Below are 17620 nucleotides of genomic sequence, written 5' to 3' on the forward strand. Positions count from 1 at the left end.
AGGGTCTCACAACCAGCCCCTGAGCATTGACTGCCCAGTTAACCACCATAGTAGAGAGTCCACCCCTCGAGAACGTCTGCTCTCTCTTTTTTGTTAGCTGAATGAGCCGCGTGTCCCCTTACGGAACTTACTGGGGCCGACCGGCGACCCCTTACAGAAAAGAAGCGATGATACTTGTTGTAGATGGCCAGAAATAGGTGTTATGTGATGATCAAGCAGGTGCTAGCTAGCAGGAAGATATTTCAATAAACTAGGCATCAGCCATCGTTCCGCTACACGTCATTCAAAACATGGCAATACGGTTCCAAGATGGGTAAAAAGATGCCGAAGTCAATCAACCAAGGATCAACAGACGCACGACGCAGTAGCGGAGGCTCTACCTTAAGGCACTTTGGTTAGAATACAAATTACGGATGTAGAATAGGGGGAGGAAGCTGACTTGTCGTCTCGCCCGCAGCCGAACCTACCCTGAAGCTAAGTTCGAGATCAAATGTGCAGCCCTTTAACCATCAACAGTTACACTGAAATCAACTAAATCCACGTACACGAGAGGCCCAAATTTAGTTTAATTGATTAGTCAGGATTGTCCTGATTTAGTTGATTTAGTTGAGTGTAATACACTAAGTTGATCAACCAGTGTAAGTCGTGTAGTTGATTGGGTCTCTGGCCACGGCCAGTCAGCCCAGCAAGTCTACTACTACGTGACAGACCAAAACCAGTGAAAGATGAAGAAGAAGAGAATGAGGATAATTAAACCACCACATTCACGTGTCAAGTCGCTGAGTGAAATAAAACAGAACCCTGCTGGTCCGCCGCGGACCCTCTGATATGACATTGCCCTTTCGTGAAAGCCAAAAAACTAAGAAACGTAGGCTGAAGTACATCGAGCAATGTACCGTGCGCCAAGCAAAAGCGCCGCTAACCGAATTTGGCACCCTCGTCGTGGTTTTTGGGGTTTTGCAACAGTGACCCCTATAGCCTGCCATAGGTGACATCATAGAGTCGAGCTAGCTGATTTTCCACTTTCAACTCTGCCTGTGACGGCATCATTCGAACATGGTCAGGCCAATACTCTGCGGAATAGTTTAGCAAACTTTGGACTTTCCCGTTCTTATGGCGCGGATTGCCGCCTATATCATCCAGTAATAAATAATTAATACAGATCTCTGACATTAATTGCTCCGTGTCACCCTGTTTAAAGGACCACTCTCGATCGTTATATCGCGAGTTTTTGCTCATCAGAAACTCTCTCGCAGTCTGATGGATCAAGTAGACACGTGAAGTTTTGATAAAAACAAAGAGTCCACATAAGTGACGGATCTTCTTGTCAAGCCCTGCCGGGTTCAATCCAGCTTTGGCTGCAGTTCGCGAACCGAATGACTTTGCTATCCCCAGGGCCATTGCCATTTCCTCAATTGTCAGTGGACGTCGTGCGCCGACAATAATCTGGAGGATTATCTTAACATCCGATACTTTATCAGGTGGCACTCGATTTAAGATTTTAGCATATGCGTCACTGACCGAACCCGGGATCAGGTCAATCGATTCTTCCTCGGGCTGAAGGCTATTTTGGAACATGGTACGAATATCATCCATGGCCAAATAGAGCCAAAGATACGTGCGATGTTCCATCTGGAGAAGTTGCTGTTCCAGTCGTTGCTGTGTCTCCGGTGGCAAGTACAGACACTCGCTGAGCTCCGCTACCCGCATCCTCACAACCAGACTGATTTCTTCACGAATCTGGTCATTGCCGTCTTCCCCACGGATATGGATATGAGGGAACGATTTCGTTAATGGCCAAAAACCGTCCTGAATCTCAGCGTATGGACGACTGGTAACGAGAAACTTTAGCCAGTTTTGTCGGGTTGAGGAATGACTTTGAGTATAGAACTTTTCTAGCCTCCCTATTAGTTGAGCCCGATCAGTTGGCCGACATTCATCCAGTGCGTCGAAAACGCACAGAATGTTGGAAGATGCAGAATCCGATACTGCTGCGAGGAGAATGCGCCAAAGCTCGTCCACTTCTTGCTGTATCTTCGTGCCGTTCTTTTGCCAGGATGGTAGGGCATGTTGTAGGAGACTCGGTTGCATTCCAAATAGCTGATGGAGTACAGCACACAATGCTGTTGCGAGATTATTCTGCTCGTCATTATCCTTAAAGAAAAAGTAGCAAACGGATACTAAAGTTGACGATGTCTTAAGATCAATGTCAACAAGTGATTTCGCAAGAACCGATTTTCCACATCCAGGGTCAGCCGATATCCATAAAAGATCGTCGTGGCCGCTCCCCTGCCAAGCAAGGTAGTCGGAATTCTCAAGAATCCACCGACAGGTCCCATCTGCACGGTTAGGATTGATGTTTTTATATTGTTCATAAGTGGAGGTTTTAAACGCTTGGTGGCACTCTTGTTGGTCTCTACTCAAAAGGTTTAACATATTCTCCCGGTGGTGGCTTTGTTGTTGGAGACGCGTTTTTTCAATGCTCTTGTGTACCTCCTTGAGTCCATCGACGACTCCTGCGTAAAAAGAGTCAATACGGTTGACGTCACGCACAAAAATCATGGCTTCAGCGAAGGCAGAATAGAGACGGTATGAGCAACTTACTGCATATCTTTGTGACTAATTTCTCTTCAGACACTCGACCGACAGGTACATAGCCGATTAACTCTTTTGCATACGATGCTGCGGCCAATGCCGCATATCCTTGCCATTGCTTGTTCTTGTGTGAATCGGCGTAATCACAGATCCCCCGGATGACGATGCAAGGAAAATCCTGCATGAGACCGGCCGCCTCCATTTCAAAACACAATGCGCCAGTCTCTCGACGGAGCCGTTGTCTTGTCGCTCCATGTTTCATAACCGCGTTTCCCGACGCGATGATACCGTAATGTATTTGAGGGTCGGTTTCTTCACGAGCCGTCCTTGTTTCTTCCCATTCCGATGGGCATGCCTCGCATGTTGCTTCCGTCATAGGATGGTCGCGCCCAGTTTGAAATAGTCGGTCCGTGGACGCATCAGGCCGACCAAAATTTTGCTTTGTCCGTGCATTTCTTTGGATCGCCTCTCTGATGTATTCGGGATAGCTCGGATCATCACTGATCGCATCTTTTTTCATGTTCGCAACTGCAGTTAATAGTGAGCGGGGTGGACTATTCAGAGAGCCAGTCCGTCGGAGTTCGCCGCCTTCAACGACTTTTCCCATGTCATATTGAAGTACCCCGCCGCAAGTGCCGTCTGGCCGGCTAACCACGATGTCTCCCAGTCGTACATCGTGGTCGGCAGATGGAATCCCTCCTCCGATGCCGACCATTAGCCCAATGCGCAGCGACCGGGAAAACGTGCGAGCCATGTTCGTCGCAACTGCCGTGGCGGAAGTGGTACCATACTGTCCTAGCGGAAGGCAGGCAATCACGACATAATGTCTGCCAACCCGGCCTAAGGTATATGAATTCGTATCTGCGCTGTCTTGCTCGTCTAGGGTCCCAAAATGCTCATCAAGCATCTGCTTGGCTGCAGCCGCCTCAATCGGTAAGGCACATATCCAACCTATCTGATATGCGTCCCGGCTTGGAGCGGCCATAATGCTCCATCACAGGCCGAGCGTTAGTCGCCGCTTTCGAAGAGAGTTATCCTCTCAAGCCTTCGATTTCTGATTCAAGAGATGCCATAAACAGAAAACGGTTCCAGAGGTTGTGATAGCTTTCACGCGAACTGAAGGCAGCCAGTGGCGTGATGGAATATGGACAAGAAATGGGTCACGAACCACCCTTTCGTTAAACTGAGGGCAACATAGCTCTCCACGGGCAAATTGGTGAATGCATTTCAGCTGGTTGGCGGTGGCACCAGACGTGCTAGCAGTAGCTGGCGAGAGGACAAGCGCGGCAAACCACACCTGTGGGCACATCATTGGTGGCAGTCATGTTACACAAGGGTTGAGCGAGGTTGTGAAGGATGGCAAAGAGGGGCAGGAAATTGTCATCAAAGAGCATGCCAAACCCGTCACTTGTGAGTGATTTAATGCCAAATAACAAATCTCAGCCCTGATGCACAAGACTCGATTTCCCCATGCTTTTTTTTTGAGAGGAAGTTTGATGTTTGTGCAAAACCTGAATGGTACCTACTCGAAGGATCCAGCGGAATGGGGCGTGCTAGACACTGTTGTTTGTTGTTGTCATTCTTGGCTCAAGGGAATGTGAATGCTTGCACTCGACTGAAAGGGTTAGCGCAAGACTGTCAGCCTCACTTCAGTTGTGCCCAGCCCCTCTCTTTCTGTAGATGCGGCCCTTCGTGGTGGCATAGCACACGCAGCCCACCAACCAGACAGAGGGCGTAGGCTGTAGGCCAGCGCCACATTGCCTCCCATCAATTGTGATAAGTCGGCCACGCTGTCGAGCCGTTGCAGGGTGGCTAAGGACACGCTGTCTGCACTGGAGAAAGTCCACGACCCAGCCATTGGCGGTTGTGCTCTCCGCCGCAGAGCCGTCGAAGTGAACCATCTTCGTCGACAAGTCCGCCCATGTTGCCTCAGCGCGGTCGAGCATCGCGCCAACGCGTCTACACAAAACTATGGCCAGCTTCTGTCACCTTTCCCTTTCTTTGTACCGAACAGAGCTCAGTGACTTTGTCCGTGTCAGGTTGCTATGTCGCGTGCCTCATCAATGACTGAGATAGATCAACCCTGAAGCGCTGAAATGCAGAGGATCGGCTACGAACAACTAAGCTAAAGATGGTGTTCTTTGCTTCACGAGTTGACAGCCCCAATCCTGAGTCAGGTGCCAATCGGGCAGCAGCCATTGTGAGGCTTAACGGCAGTCACATTGATTGATTGATTGATGTATTTTCCGTCCAGCGGCCACAGGCCGCTCGGGTCCCCTAATAAGAGGCACAGGAGGTGCTGAGCTGCTAGTGTATCTACTGAATCTACGTGATTGGCTGCATGAGCGAAAAGTGGGTTTAATATTAGTCATCCTCCAAGATTAGATTAGACCTCCCCTCAACGTCCCTCCGTAAAATAAGACAGTCTTTACTTGGACGCACCTAAATCTCTATTCGGACGCACCCCCCCACATTTAGCCAGTAGTCTCCGATAATGCCCCGGTGAAATTTGCTGCAAAGCAGTGTCTCTAGTATTTCCACCGTATTAACACCTACTCACAGTGCCTGATGTAACGGTCCAAGCGAGTATATTGACAACTGGCTAGGTGACTATGAACAAGTATCCAAAGCTAAAGAAGAAAAGGAAAGGAGAAGAAGGGAAGAGCTCTGCGAGCTCTTGTAGCCTTGTGAGCTTGCTTCTGCTAATCTCGCTTGTTGCTGGGGGTTACCAGCGACAAGGCTAGGGACGAAGGCGAGAGTGCAAGCCGAGCCACCATCGGGCTCAGCCCGTTACACCAGATTTTTGTATGGTGCGGGGGACTTGGTGAAAATTCGGAGGGCTCGCACTATGACATGACCCGCACTTACTGTCACGGGCTACGCCCGGTATCTGAGACCTGGCTCTGCCAGGTCTGTAATTAGGTTATTTCGCTTAGTCTTAACAACTACTTAACCACGAGCTCAAGGCGAGCCTTGAGCTCTAATCTTTTCCTTTCTCCTTAGTTTTAGATAGACAATATGGAGGCACCCTTTTGTTGAATAGACACGGGCCACGCCCGTTACACTTACACATAGAACAGGGTTCCCAAAAATAGAAGCAATGGCCGGAAAAAAGGACATGCATGTGGGTGAAATAGAGTACAGAGTAAAATCAGATAGTTTTACGAAGGGCATTCCATACAAAAGTCGTGGAATACTGTCGTTTGGACAGAGTAGAATTGTTAAGGCGAAGGGCAAAATGCGGGATGCCAGATCCTGTAAGCGTAACGGTAACCTCGTCGCTGGCTGGGATGACGGAATACAATTGGGTTGAACCGCGTGACAAATCCCTGCACAAGTTCTTATTGGCTCTAAGTCTGTGACAAATCCCTGTTCAAATGTATGGACGGAGCACCAGAGCTTCCGGAAGCACCATTTATATATGTGTGAAGGTTCTCTAGCATCTATAACCCCTACGAAATGGTCGCCTCGCCTGCCTCTGGGCTCAACCTCAGCCGCATAGAGAAGTAATTTTACGTCGTCACACCATCACACCACACAAACACCGTGTTTTGGGCTGTGGCGTACTGGTAACTGATAGAACTGATGGATATATAGGAACCACCGCGGTTGGAGGCGGCATGGGATAAGGAAAACGTAAACAAGTAAATAAACAAAGGCTGAAACCAAGCATTGCAGAGGAGCATAGAGGGAGGGGGGAGGAAGACAAGAAGCCATAAGGCGTGCAGGTACTATAAATAAAAATATAAGGTAAAGCAAAAAGTCATCGTCGTCGTCCGCCTGGGGCCATGTAATGGGTGAGGCAGCAGCAAACGCCCAATTCATCAGTTAGGTTAGATATGTTTTACTTCCGGGGGCGGGTTTCTACTATGCCATCGACGAGGAAGGTAATCAGTGACGAGGAGCGCCGTGGTCGCGCACTAGAACGGAAGCAGGCACAGCGAGAACGGGCTCGACAGCAAACCATCCAAAGCGCATTATCGCATCCGGACCAGGTGCAAGTCGTGGATGCCCCAAGCAGTAGCGCGCCAGGATCAACAATCACGACGGCCATTCCGATTCCTACCCCAAATTTAGGCCACGGTGAGACAGGAGACAGTAACAACAATCATCGTCACCCCAATAATACCAGAGACAACGATGAGGTCGCCAGGCTAGCGAGAGGAGAGGCATCAGCCGCTACCCTAGAACAGGCAGGATCAGATGTTACGAACCAACTACGACTCCAAGAGACGGGGAGCTACAGCTGCAAGGCAGCCCAGTGGGGGCGGACAACCAGGCGCTTAAGGGACCATCAGCAGAGGCACCACGTGACTAGGCACGTGACGGATGGGAGCGCTGGGATCACCTTGGTGATCCAAGCGAGTTGGAACGCCAGGAGCGTCGGACGCTCCAGGGCGCTCCAAGGGATCAATGAAGAGATGGGACAAATATATATAGGACAGTCATTATCGAGATATCTAGTTAGTCCAGATCTTCAGTGATCAATCTAAGCATTCAATTAACACTTGAATTGGGATAACTCCTGACGATCTCAGCTTTGCTGTTCAATAGCCTGTGAAGGTCTTATTCACTTACAACCTAAGTTACCTACCCTAAGCAACAGACCAACTGTGGATTGCCTTACTTGACCTTGTCAATAAGCCGATCGTTACATCAGACACGAGCCCGAGGTATCGCCTACGGTCACGTTCGAGCAAAAGCCCAACCCCGGCAAACTTAGGCGCACTTCCTGCTTCTCACGCTAATAGATCCGAGATAGAATTAGAGCGAGTAGTGGAGGGGCCAGGAGAAGTAGAAGAAGAAGCGCGAACAGTAGGCTTCACGCTGGCAATACGAGCAAGACCTAACCCCCCACCGACCGCCGTGATCGCAGATTCCGCAGCTGCGGAATCGCAACGAGCAAGCCAAAGTACGAGAGAGGCGGCAAGCGGCTTAGCAGCTAGCCGTATGCGAAGGTACCGGGAGCGACAGCGAAATATTCGGGCGGAAGAATATTTGGCAGAGGCGGAACAGTCGGATGGCATTCGCGTGCTGTCTTTGACGGATGCAGTCGAGGATGTTAAGATCGGGCCCGTGGAGCCATCGGAAGAGGCGGTTTCACGAGATGTGGGTGACGAGACTCTTACGCTCACGCGGTCCGTCATATATGTTTCTTCCTCTTCTAGTTCTAGTTGCCCTCCGACGCCGTCGTCGGCAAACCGCGCAGCAAACCTACGACCAGCAGCACCTGCCGAAGGCAATGAGGATACAGATACTGGCGATGGTGCGAGTGTCAGCAGCTTTCTCATTGGCAATAGCAGCGACAGTGAAGACGGTCACGAGCGGCGGAGGCCAAGCGACACTAGCGAGACTCTTCGGCCCCAACCTTCTACTCCGGGTTACGGGTCGAGCGACGGCGCGCGGCCTGGTAATGTGGACCCTTCGGCTTTGCAAGACGATTCTGTTGAAGACAACGGGGCCGGGCCGGCGGCCGCGCATCACAGCACGATAGATACTCGAACGGCAATGAACCGGCTGTTCTCACGGACGGATTATAATAAGACAAAACAACTTAACTCGGGAACATTGATGTAACGCAGATCGATAGAATAGTAGCTTGAAAGAGGTATGACGGGTTGTGGGTTTGTGTACACTGTTCGTTGCGTGCCATCGCTGGCTAACCACACGTGTTCTTTCCCAGGGTCTCCCACGAGGAGAAAAGCCAGCCTGGATTTTAAGCTTTGGCTCGATCGTGGCTCATCATTACCAAGAAAGCTCCTGGAAATAGGCACCCGTATATCTATGAAGTTCTGCGATAAAAGTAGATGCCCGGGGAGGGAGGAGAAGGGGGACAACGTCGGCGCCACGACGCCGAAATGGTAGCCAACGGGCGACAAATGGCCGCTACTCTCGGCCAGATGTTGTCGGTGAAGCCGGAGTCCTTCCGCTTTGGCCGACGGAGCAAAATGGATGCCAATACGAGCGCATTGCCGGTACATACAAGAACGACACTAGTCGCACTGGCAACGAGCCGTCTTGATAACTAACACCCCTCACCTTTTCTCCCAACTTCAGCCTTTAATCTCAGTGTCTCAACCTGGCGCACCTTCAGCCCCTGAATGCAATGATGCTAATGTGTTAGAAGAATGTCCCAGGCTAGTTTGAGAAATCGCAGCCACATATAACATCAACGACGAGAGCAGTAACTAGATCCTGCTGACAGATGGCTTTTGGTAAGAGAAAGAGAAGAATCATAGCTTGAAAACCGCACATACTGACTGACTGACTGAGTTTATTACGCCCGGTGGAAGCTCTTCCAATAAGGCACTATCAATCTGTGTTACATAAACGTTACCCAAGTTATGCCTTTGCCTCATGTTAGACCTTCCATCAGCACAATCTTATCTCGACTTATCCACACACAACCATGTCAGAGGCTTCCCGTTGTAGGGATTCAGACATTTGTTGCAAAGAACCTTCACTTTGCCATCTGGTTTAGACTTGGTCTTATGAATATGTCGATCAAGTTTTGGGCTTTTCAAATACGACACTGTAGTCCATCTTGTACCATCTGGTTCGCATTGTACCAGTCTTTCCTCAACATTAGACACATCAGAGACATCTGAGCGTGTTGACTCATGGATGTTTAAAGCTTTGTGGGACTCTTTCAATTTGCATTCACTTGATTTTTCATCGAAATCGTGAGCTTTCTTAGTTCTCTCTTGTCGCACCAGATATCCCCCGTACAGTCCATCGAACTTAGCACTGCAAACCCCTCCCCATACCCGAGGCTTTTGCCAATGAGCACAGGGTTAACGTCTGTTCCCTGGGCCAAAACAGCTTCAAACCACTCATCAGAGCCGAAAAAGCCCGTCCATATCTTATTATGAAGTTGCTGTTCAGGCGTCAAGAATATACGTCTGTCCTCAGTCGCTTTCTTCAAGGAGTTTGGTGGAACACTTTGCGCGATCTGGCGTTGGATGTTGGCGTGTAGAGCACATACTGAATGCAAGGATCCTTCATGTAATAGTTGCGCGGCTTTTCTGCAGCCCACGTTGATCAGCCCATCGATATCAAGCCAGTAAGCCGCATCGTCGAATTTGAACCCGAGACAAGGTAACACTGACCCTAAGGGGGCATGGAAAAGAAAAAGGGAATTGCTAGACGGGCATGACTTTTATCACTTCTGATTGGCCGCAATTTTTTTCTATTAACATACCTCGAATTCTGCCGTCTCCTTCAAAGTACCCAGACCATAGGTTTGCGGCCTGCATGCTATGCGTTCTTCCGAAGTCTGAGAGCTGATGAACTCCGCATCCCCATCGGCCACTCCCTGGCCGAGTTTGACAGCCGCCCATTGTTGGCTTTGAGGGTCTCGTAAAGGTAGTCTTACCATCGCCTTCAACAGGTCACGGCGTACATTCTTATAAATCCTGCGCCACTGAGTTCGTTCTAGCCATGGCGACATCACTGCCAGAGATCCATTTCCCATCTTCTTTGCACAAATGCGCGCCAGCTGTTGAGCGTCGAGAAGTTGCTGGTGACGACCAAGTGCGGCTTCTAAATGCTCCTGCAGAGCAATCTCTGTAGCTACAGTGTGCCTGCGCTGACGAGTTGCTTGCTGACTTTTGCATCCTCCTTTATGGTGGAACCTTAACTTCTTTTGTGGGATTGCCTTGCGGCCAACTTCAAACCAGCCGGTGCATCTGGTAGGGAAGAATCGCTGACAATGCACCCCTTCGTGCTTTCCGCTGAGCTCGTTTTGCATCGCCCTCTTTCGCTTGGTATCTGGTCTTCCAGGCCCCTGTGGATTCTCCCATTTGTGCTTCAGTTTGCAGTGTTTCTGTATCTTCTGTACTTGCCGCGCTATATATGGACATTTGTGGCATTTCAGACCATCTTTCTTGGGCGGCGCTAGATGTGGAACGCAATCAATTGTCGGAGGAGGAAAACAAAATCCTTGTAGATCAGCTTGAATGCGCCTGGCATCGGGTAAATCTGCCGCTTTTCTGACAATGTTGCGCCGTTCCGTAGCTGTGATTTCCTGATGGCGCTTTACAAGGTGTGAAGATACTTCGTTGACAAGAACAGCGAATGCACATTCGCGGCAAACAAGAGTTCTATATACCTGCAGGAACGTAAACGGCCCGACAGCTATATCGCTCTCCATTCTTGCGACTGTGGGCGACTGCAGATCACCGACTATCCAGTCGCAGATGTAAAATCCTATACAGCTCGAGCTTTCCAGCACGCGAAATGCAAGTAAATATTACATCAAAAACGGCTGAAGTATAGCGAGAGCATAGCAAAGTCCAGAAACGGTTCGCTCTAAGTTAAAAAAATGGTAGTCATGTGGCAGTACAGAAATTGGAACTGTTCTTCTACGAGTATGCAGTTAACACCTTAAGAGATGAGTACCCCTGACAGTGAACTACCGAAATGACGGCTTTCTTTGGCTCACTGTCGTTGGATAATCGTAGCGACCGTGGCAAAATATCATGAAGCTAGTTGGTCGAATTTAATCCAACTGTACAAGGATCAGAAGACAAATTTCAACTCTACATGGGTGCGCGAATCCCAACTCTAGCACCCTTGATCATGCTTAATTTCAACAAATTACAAATCCAACCGTAGTAGAGTTGGATTTGTCTGTGCTCGTAGGCAACGATAGTACCAAGGTAGCCAAATCCGTATCCTTAGCTGGCGCCACGACTGTCTGGTTTCCCTTTGTTTATGTCGTTTGGCTGGTTGGTCGGTCGGTCGGTCGGTCGATCGATCGATCGATCGATTGATTCGTCATCGTTTGCGTCCCGGCTCGACGAATACAACGACGTAGATCGGGTGCCAAGTTTATCGACGTAGTTCAAATTGCACCAGCAGTGCGGCGAGTCAAGACTGGACATGCTACGAGGTCATGGTCGTCGGAACTGCTATTGCTGCTCTCTGCCTCGTATGCGTATGGTGCGGGAGGAAGAAGTAACAAGCAAGGCAAGATACTGCAAAGAACTGTTGCAAATTAAACGTAGACAGCTGTTGGCTGTCGGTCGGGTGAGTGAGGGAGGAGAGAATATCGATCCACATTGGATCTGGGGGACGAGCCCTTCTTCCTTCTCAGAGCACCCCTGTCCCGTCCTTGACGCGGCACGGGCCTTCTAATTTTAGTGTCACAAGCCACCCAGCCACCCAATTTTGGCTTACAACGACGGTCATAACATAGTCCTGTCCGATTGTTTGCTCGAACACCAAGCAATGAATAAGTCGGTACGAATATTTAAATCCTCTATGGACCAAAATGCGCAAGTTTAGGCTTTGGGTCAAAAATCCCGAAGGAGCCGCGCCCGATGCACTGTGCGAGAGCTGGACGCCAAATAAGGCTTTTCTTTACCGCCGTTCCTGGCTGTGCGGTATGTGGCCCTGCAGAACCAGTCGCCTAACATGATCAACAATCAGCCAGAATCAGCCAGAATCAGCTATATCGACGTTCACGTTAGGATGCCAAATTTATTTCATATCGCGAACCGAAATTCATGTGCATATTGGTACAGTATATATGACAAGAGGTCAAATATGGCTGATTATGAACATTTGTCCAGCCAAGGTTTGGGTTGACTGCCAAGCTTACTGTACTGAGCACCTCTACACAATACATACTGCATTTACGCTTACATACACAGACCCCGACTGAACGTGACTGATGGTAACATAACGTGACATGTCATGTGCTTTCGTGCATTCGTCCTGTCCACCTACAAAATTTAGGGAAATAGCGGACGCGCTCGACGCGTCTCCCTCTCAGTCACCCCACTTGCCAAGATTACCGTCACAACTGGCACATTGTCTTCTCAACCACTGTGAAACGCAACTTTTATTGGGGGCGAACTCGCGATGACTAGGTACAGGTACAGGTTCTTTTACCGCGTGGAGGACGAAGATTCTCAGGCAGTTACAATCCTGGGGGAGGGAATATCGGCCATGGGGACAGCCAGGATCGACTTTGGTGCCATCTACGGGCGGGAAACAGAGGTGCTTCGGTGGAATCTTGAACAGCACCTGCACTGGAATAGTGATTACAGGTCGCCATTCATTTCAGCATACGAGGACGAAGATGTCGCATTCGATATTGCATATGGACGCAAGAAGAAGGGGAAGAATCGTGTGAGCGTCACGGTGATTGACGTTTCCAGGGTGTATGGTGAGGTGGAATTTCGCGAGATGCGCCCTCTTGCGAAGCGTTTGGGTATCTGGATTCCGGAAAAGGCATACAACAACTCGAAGCATGAATGGGTCTTCTTACATGACATACCTGACGATGCCATAGTTGATGTTCATGATATTTAGCATAGTGCAGACTAGAGTAGTCAAGTGGTCACAGCAATGGGGCATGACCATGTGGGTGGGGATGGTGGCAGATGCCAACGTAGCCGATAGTCCAACATATCAGGCAGACAGATGGTTGTCAATCGTGGCTCAACCCGCGATAGAGCTAGCAGAGTAGTGCGAAGTATACTTAGTCGAATAGAAGGAGGTTTTTTAAATTATGCTAGCGACATGCCTTAGAGTCTCTGTGAGCGCTCACTAAAGTCATGAGCTTGTATATAACCCAAGTGCCCCGCCATATTCCACTACGTACGTCTAACCTCAGACTTTGGGGTCCGCTCTCGTCTTAATACCAACAGCGCTTGCTCTCCCCATTATCAAAGCCTCAAGCCCTTGTACTAACTAACCTCTTTCGTGTCCGGTTCTAGTCCATGACTGCAATGAAGGCAACACGACGCGTCGAATGAGTCGCATAGATCTCCTCGATGGTTATGGTGCGTAAGCAGTCGGGCTTGTTCGTGTTTATTGAAGTAAGCAGGGCCGAGTTAAAGAGGCTGGAAATCAGGAATTTCAGGCATCCTTTATGTTCCTTTTTGTCAAAAGGAAATCTTTAAATCGTCGTGGTGTTGAATTAAATCTTGCCCTGTCGCGTCGCGCCTCTCCGCCACCACGGGCGCGTTAATTGTGCCCCACTGCCATCCTAAATCCATGAAAATTAAATTCATTATGCAGCCACATCACACGGAACGTCATCCGTGATTACAGATTTATACTAAGTTTAGTCTGTGCAAGTGATGAAGCCTACGGCGCTGTTGTTCGACTTTTCACGGTCTCCAAGTGACCAATTTGTTTACCCTCTTACCTCTATTTTACTTCAATTTTTGTGAACCTTGTTTATATGCGCTTCAGTCCAACAAAAATGGACATTGAGACCTACAATGATAGCAAGTCCTTGGAGACTGTACCTATCATGCTGGAACAAAACAGTTTGGAAGAGCTGCTCAGTATTTCAGCAACGCAGCGCAGCAACTTGCGCACAATCATCATGTGCACATATCACGTTTCGAGGAACCACGACGAAGACGATGGCATTACTGACACCAATAACTATAGTAACGGCGACAGTGACACTGAGTATTTTGATGCCGAGCGCAACGATGTTCCCACGACCGCAAGCATGGATCAAGGTGCTTATTGGAGCTGTCTGCTAGGTCAGGAAGCCTTCACCAGAGGCCTCGACGTATCCTACTTGACTTTAGCTTTGAGAAAGCTCCCTGACTGCCAAAAGATTTGCATCAGCGACGCATACTTGCCTTGGGGTTCGGCACAACTAGAAGAGAGGATCGGAACCCAACTATGCAAAGGATTCGACCAGGACTCACCGTACAGCAAACGTTTTGTAACACGCGTATTGAGGACGACATTGATCGTAATCTCCATAAGCGGCATTCAAGTGACAGAACTCGACATCAGTCTCGGTCTCACCGGCGGCCGAGGCAGTCACTCCATGACTGACGATATCCTTCACCTTCCCAAAAACTATCAACCATTGATGGACCATGGTTTTCCCAACATAAAAACATTAAAGCTAGTTGTGAACACGCAGGACGACGAGTATTGGGATAAGAATGTCTCTTCATTTATTGAACTTTTCCCAAATTTATCGCATTTTCGATTGCATCTAGCCGATCGTGGCAGTAGTGTCGAATTCCCATACCTTACCGAGGTGCTGGAAAGGTTATCCTTACAGGTATTTGAACTAGTCAATTGCTCAACTACACAGGAGAACCTGATGCCTCTGCTGCTCTGTCACCAGGCGACAGTAGAGAAGGAGGCGGCACTAGAGAAAATCATTCTTAGAGATGTCAATATCGAACAAGGCAAGAACGGGACGTGGAAATGGGTGAAAAACCATCTGCGAACCGAGCTTCCAAGATGTTCGCTAGAACTGCGACATTGTCTAGTTGCAGGAAAAGTTCCTACGATGCCTATAACTGTATGGCATGAACTCTAAAAAAAAAAATTATGTCTATAGCGTTATACTCGCTCAGATATAATATAGCAACACGATTTCGTTCTGCGAGCATTGAGCTATAACATTAGTGCTCCTCGTTAAAAGGTTAACGAAATGCTCTCCGCAAGCCGCATCGACGTGACCCACTCGACATTCATCTAGGCCCTCAACACACGGTTGTTAAACTAAGAGGTTCAGTAAAACGTGGTCGGCAAACCTGCGGCAGTAATAGCCCATTGGCATTATATTAAATTAATGTAAGACTAATGTGCAGACTAGACGAGGGGGCCATCACCATCACGTCTCAATCTCACTCTAGTCAAAATTTCTATTAATACGACGTATGTTACTATACTGTCGGATAAAACTGCCTCTGTTGATAGAACAAGCAAACTTGGTGTAATTGCTGGGTTTCATACTGTCGGTTATCATGACTAAACTTAACCGGAAAATAGTTTCGGACGAAGGGAAGTTTTCTAGTATTAAAAAGGCAGCTGCAGACAGAGTCTGCAGCACGAGGAAAAACATGAATAATAATTTTGAAAAAGAGCTTAGTTAACAATGAGGCTCATAACGTGACATATACAGTATGTGCCATTCGACCTTGACGATAAGCGATCTGGTTAATGTCACATCTTATGTGTCAACAGTCCCTGCGAGTTCATCCCATAGCTCTAAGCTGTCAATTTCGGACTCAGCTTCAGACTGGGGCTCCCCCTCAGATTGGCTGTCCTCCCCAACAAATAGCTGTGAGCCTGTTTCCGCCTCATCCATATCCTCAGCCAAAATTTGCCTTTCCGGAGGCTCCGTTTGTGCCAAAAACTGTCGTAAGAGTGATGGAGACTGGGTTGTCAATTCCACTGCTTCGGCTTTAGCTTCTAAATGACTGGGAATGTCGTACTGGTGTCCGTCATTGTCAAGCTGGCGCCTCGCCCACTTAAGCCGCTTCTTGACTCCTTCCGTGAGACCTGGACAGAACCCTTTTTTCTGAACAAACTCACCACGGCATCTCTCGTGGGTAGCAAAATCGTCGGCGTACTTAAAAGAGAGTCGGATCCGGCCTTAGCGACAACTGCCGGCGGTAGTGGAACTCGGAATGCATCTGCCGTTCCCAGCTGCCACGGTACGATGTAGTCAAGCTGATCCTCGTTACCCCAGTTTGGGCCCGCTAATAGAGTCATTCGTCTCAGCGCCCGTCGGCAATGATCGTTCACCACTTCCCTGCTATTGGATTGCAAGTCTTCCGTTCGATCCATTATACAAAGCCAGTGCTGATGAACAACTCGTTCTAAGTCTTGGAAGCGGATCGCTGTCAGTATTCTCGGAGCTTCAGATTGCATACACTCCACGCGAAAGTCACGATTATCTTCGGGCGGCGAGAAGTACGGCGCCCAGTACTGCATCTGGAAAAAACTTGGCTTTCCATGGTACCATGTCCGAGGCGTGCGACTTGTACCAACTTCTTTCGCCTGGTTGCAATTGAAGGTCACCATTACAGAGCGACCGAGAAAAGGTTTGATCTGCTGCTCAAATCGCCCCGCATAAGCCCTGATAGGGTACCATATTCTCCTAAATGTCCTCAAAACTTTAAGGAAATGAATTTTGTTCCATTTGGGTTTTGCAGGTCGGAAAAAAACCTCACGATCCAAGAAATCCGTCCAATTATGTTTCGGCGGTTGATACTTGCGGGTGGTCATCCAACATGGGAGCTCCATTGGTATGTGCGTGCTACCATCATCTTCGTCAGGAACAACTTTGGCGTAAACAGTCCAAGCTTCCTGGTAGATCTCTGTTCCGGGCCAGTCACGAATACATCCAATTCGCGAATCGCCCGGACCATTCGCGAACGGCCCAGGCCAACCACGAATATCCACATCCGTGACTGGCCCGGGCCAACCGCGAATACCAACTAGTGGTGTGAGGCCAGATTACCTCTCTGGCTTCCTGACCTTATCATAATCTGCTTCCTGTACTTTCATGAAAGAAAAGTCAAAATGGAGCCTGAAATTGCTCCTATTAATCCATTTCCAAATGATGTTCGTAGCGCATTTAAAGCATATATTCAGAACCCAACATAGACTAACAGGGAGCGCATTGATTATACCAAATGGCGGGAGCTGCATATCTTGCTTGACAATCCCGGCCGGAAACCACGGAGCCAAGCTGAATCTCGACTTAAGCATAGGGCTTTCTCTGAATTTGAACTCATCAACAATCGGTTACTTCGCAAACCAGATTCCAAGCACCCAGAGCCACGATATGTGGTGCCTGAGAATGAAACTTTTGATACAATTGCCAACCAACACTTACAGCTACTTCATGCTGGAAAGAATAAAACCTGCGAAGCAGTGCAGCAAAGATTCTATGGTATAACGCGTGCAGACGTCGAATTTGTTATCAAGCGTTGCAAGAACTGCGCACTAAATCGCCCAGCTGCTACAAAGGCGCCATTAGTTCCTATTGTCACAAAGCCGGGCTTGGGAGCGTGTTCAAGCTGATCTAATTGATATGCGCCATGAACCATCAGGTCAATACAAATGGATACTACACATCAAGGATCACTTCTCCAAGTACAGTCAGCTGTACCCATTAAAAGACAGTCTTTAATCGGACGCACCCAAATCTCTATTCGGACGCACCCCCCCACATTCAGCCACAGCAGTCTCCGATAATGTCCCGGTCAAATTTGCTGCAAGTGATATCTCCAGTATT

The 17620-nt window shown here is 48.8% G+C and overlaps 5 protein-coding genes across 5 annotated transcripts; 3 read left to right on the forward strand and 2 right to left on the reverse strand.

The window, feature by feature from the left end:
- Nucleotides 1-972: 972 nt before the first annotated feature.
- On the reverse strand, nucleotides 973-3580 carry VFPPC_12226 (ankyrin repeat-containing protein; the record flags this gene model as incomplete). Its single annotated transcript, XM_018290165.1, has 2 exons — nucleotides 973-2516; nucleotides 2605-3580. 2 exons carry the CDS (start codon nucleotides 3578-3580, stop codon nucleotides 973-975), a joined length of 2520 nt encoding a protein of 839 aa, XP_018136445.1.
- Nucleotides 3581-6464: 2884 nt separating this feature from the next.
- On the forward strand, nucleotides 6465-8172 carry VFPPC_12224 (hypothetical protein; the record flags this gene model as incomplete). Its single annotated transcript, XM_018290164.1, has 2 exons — nucleotides 6465-6678; nucleotides 7358-8172. The coding sequence occupies 2 exons, from the start codon at nucleotides 6465-6467 to the stop codon at nucleotides 8170-8172; spliced, it is 1029 nt and encodes a 342-aa protein (XP_018136444.1).
- A 1615-nt stretch (nucleotides 8173-9787) lies between these two features.
- VFPPC_12223 (C2H2-type zinc-finger domain-containing protein) lies at nucleotides 9788-10747 on the reverse strand (the record flags this gene model as incomplete). The annotated part of the gene is made up of 1 exon (XM_018290163.1): nucleotides 9788-10747. The coding sequence occupies one exon, from the start codon at nucleotides 10745-10747 to the stop codon at nucleotides 9788-9790; it is 960 nt and encodes a 319-aa protein (XP_018136443.1).
- A 1715-nt stretch (nucleotides 10748-12462) lies between these two features.
- Nucleotides 12463-12915, forward strand: VFPPC_12222 (hypothetical protein; the record flags this gene model as incomplete). The annotated part of the gene is made up of 1 exon (XM_018290162.1): nucleotides 12463-12915. The coding sequence occupies one exon, from the start codon at nucleotides 12463-12465 to the stop codon at nucleotides 12913-12915; it is 453 nt and encodes a 150-aa protein (XP_018136442.1).
- An 898-nt stretch (nucleotides 12916-13813) lies between these two features.
- On the forward strand, nucleotides 13814-14908 carry VFPPC_12221 (hypothetical protein; the record flags this gene model as incomplete). The annotated part of the gene is made up of 1 exon (XM_018290161.1): nucleotides 13814-14908. The coding sequence occupies one exon, from the start codon at nucleotides 13814-13816 to the stop codon at nucleotides 14906-14908; it is 1095 nt and encodes a 364-aa protein (XP_018136441.1).
- Between the last annotated feature and the right edge of the window lie 2712 nt (nucleotides 14909-17620).

The sequence above is a fragment of the Pochonia chlamydosporia genome, chromosome 2 (genome assembly GCF_001653235.2).
Source record: "Pochonia chlamydosporia 170 chromosome 2, whole genome shotgun sequence".
Classification (NCBI taxonomy): domain Eukaryota; kingdom Fungi; phylum Ascomycota; class Sordariomycetes; order Hypocreales; family Clavicipitaceae; genus Pochonia; species Pochonia chlamydosporia.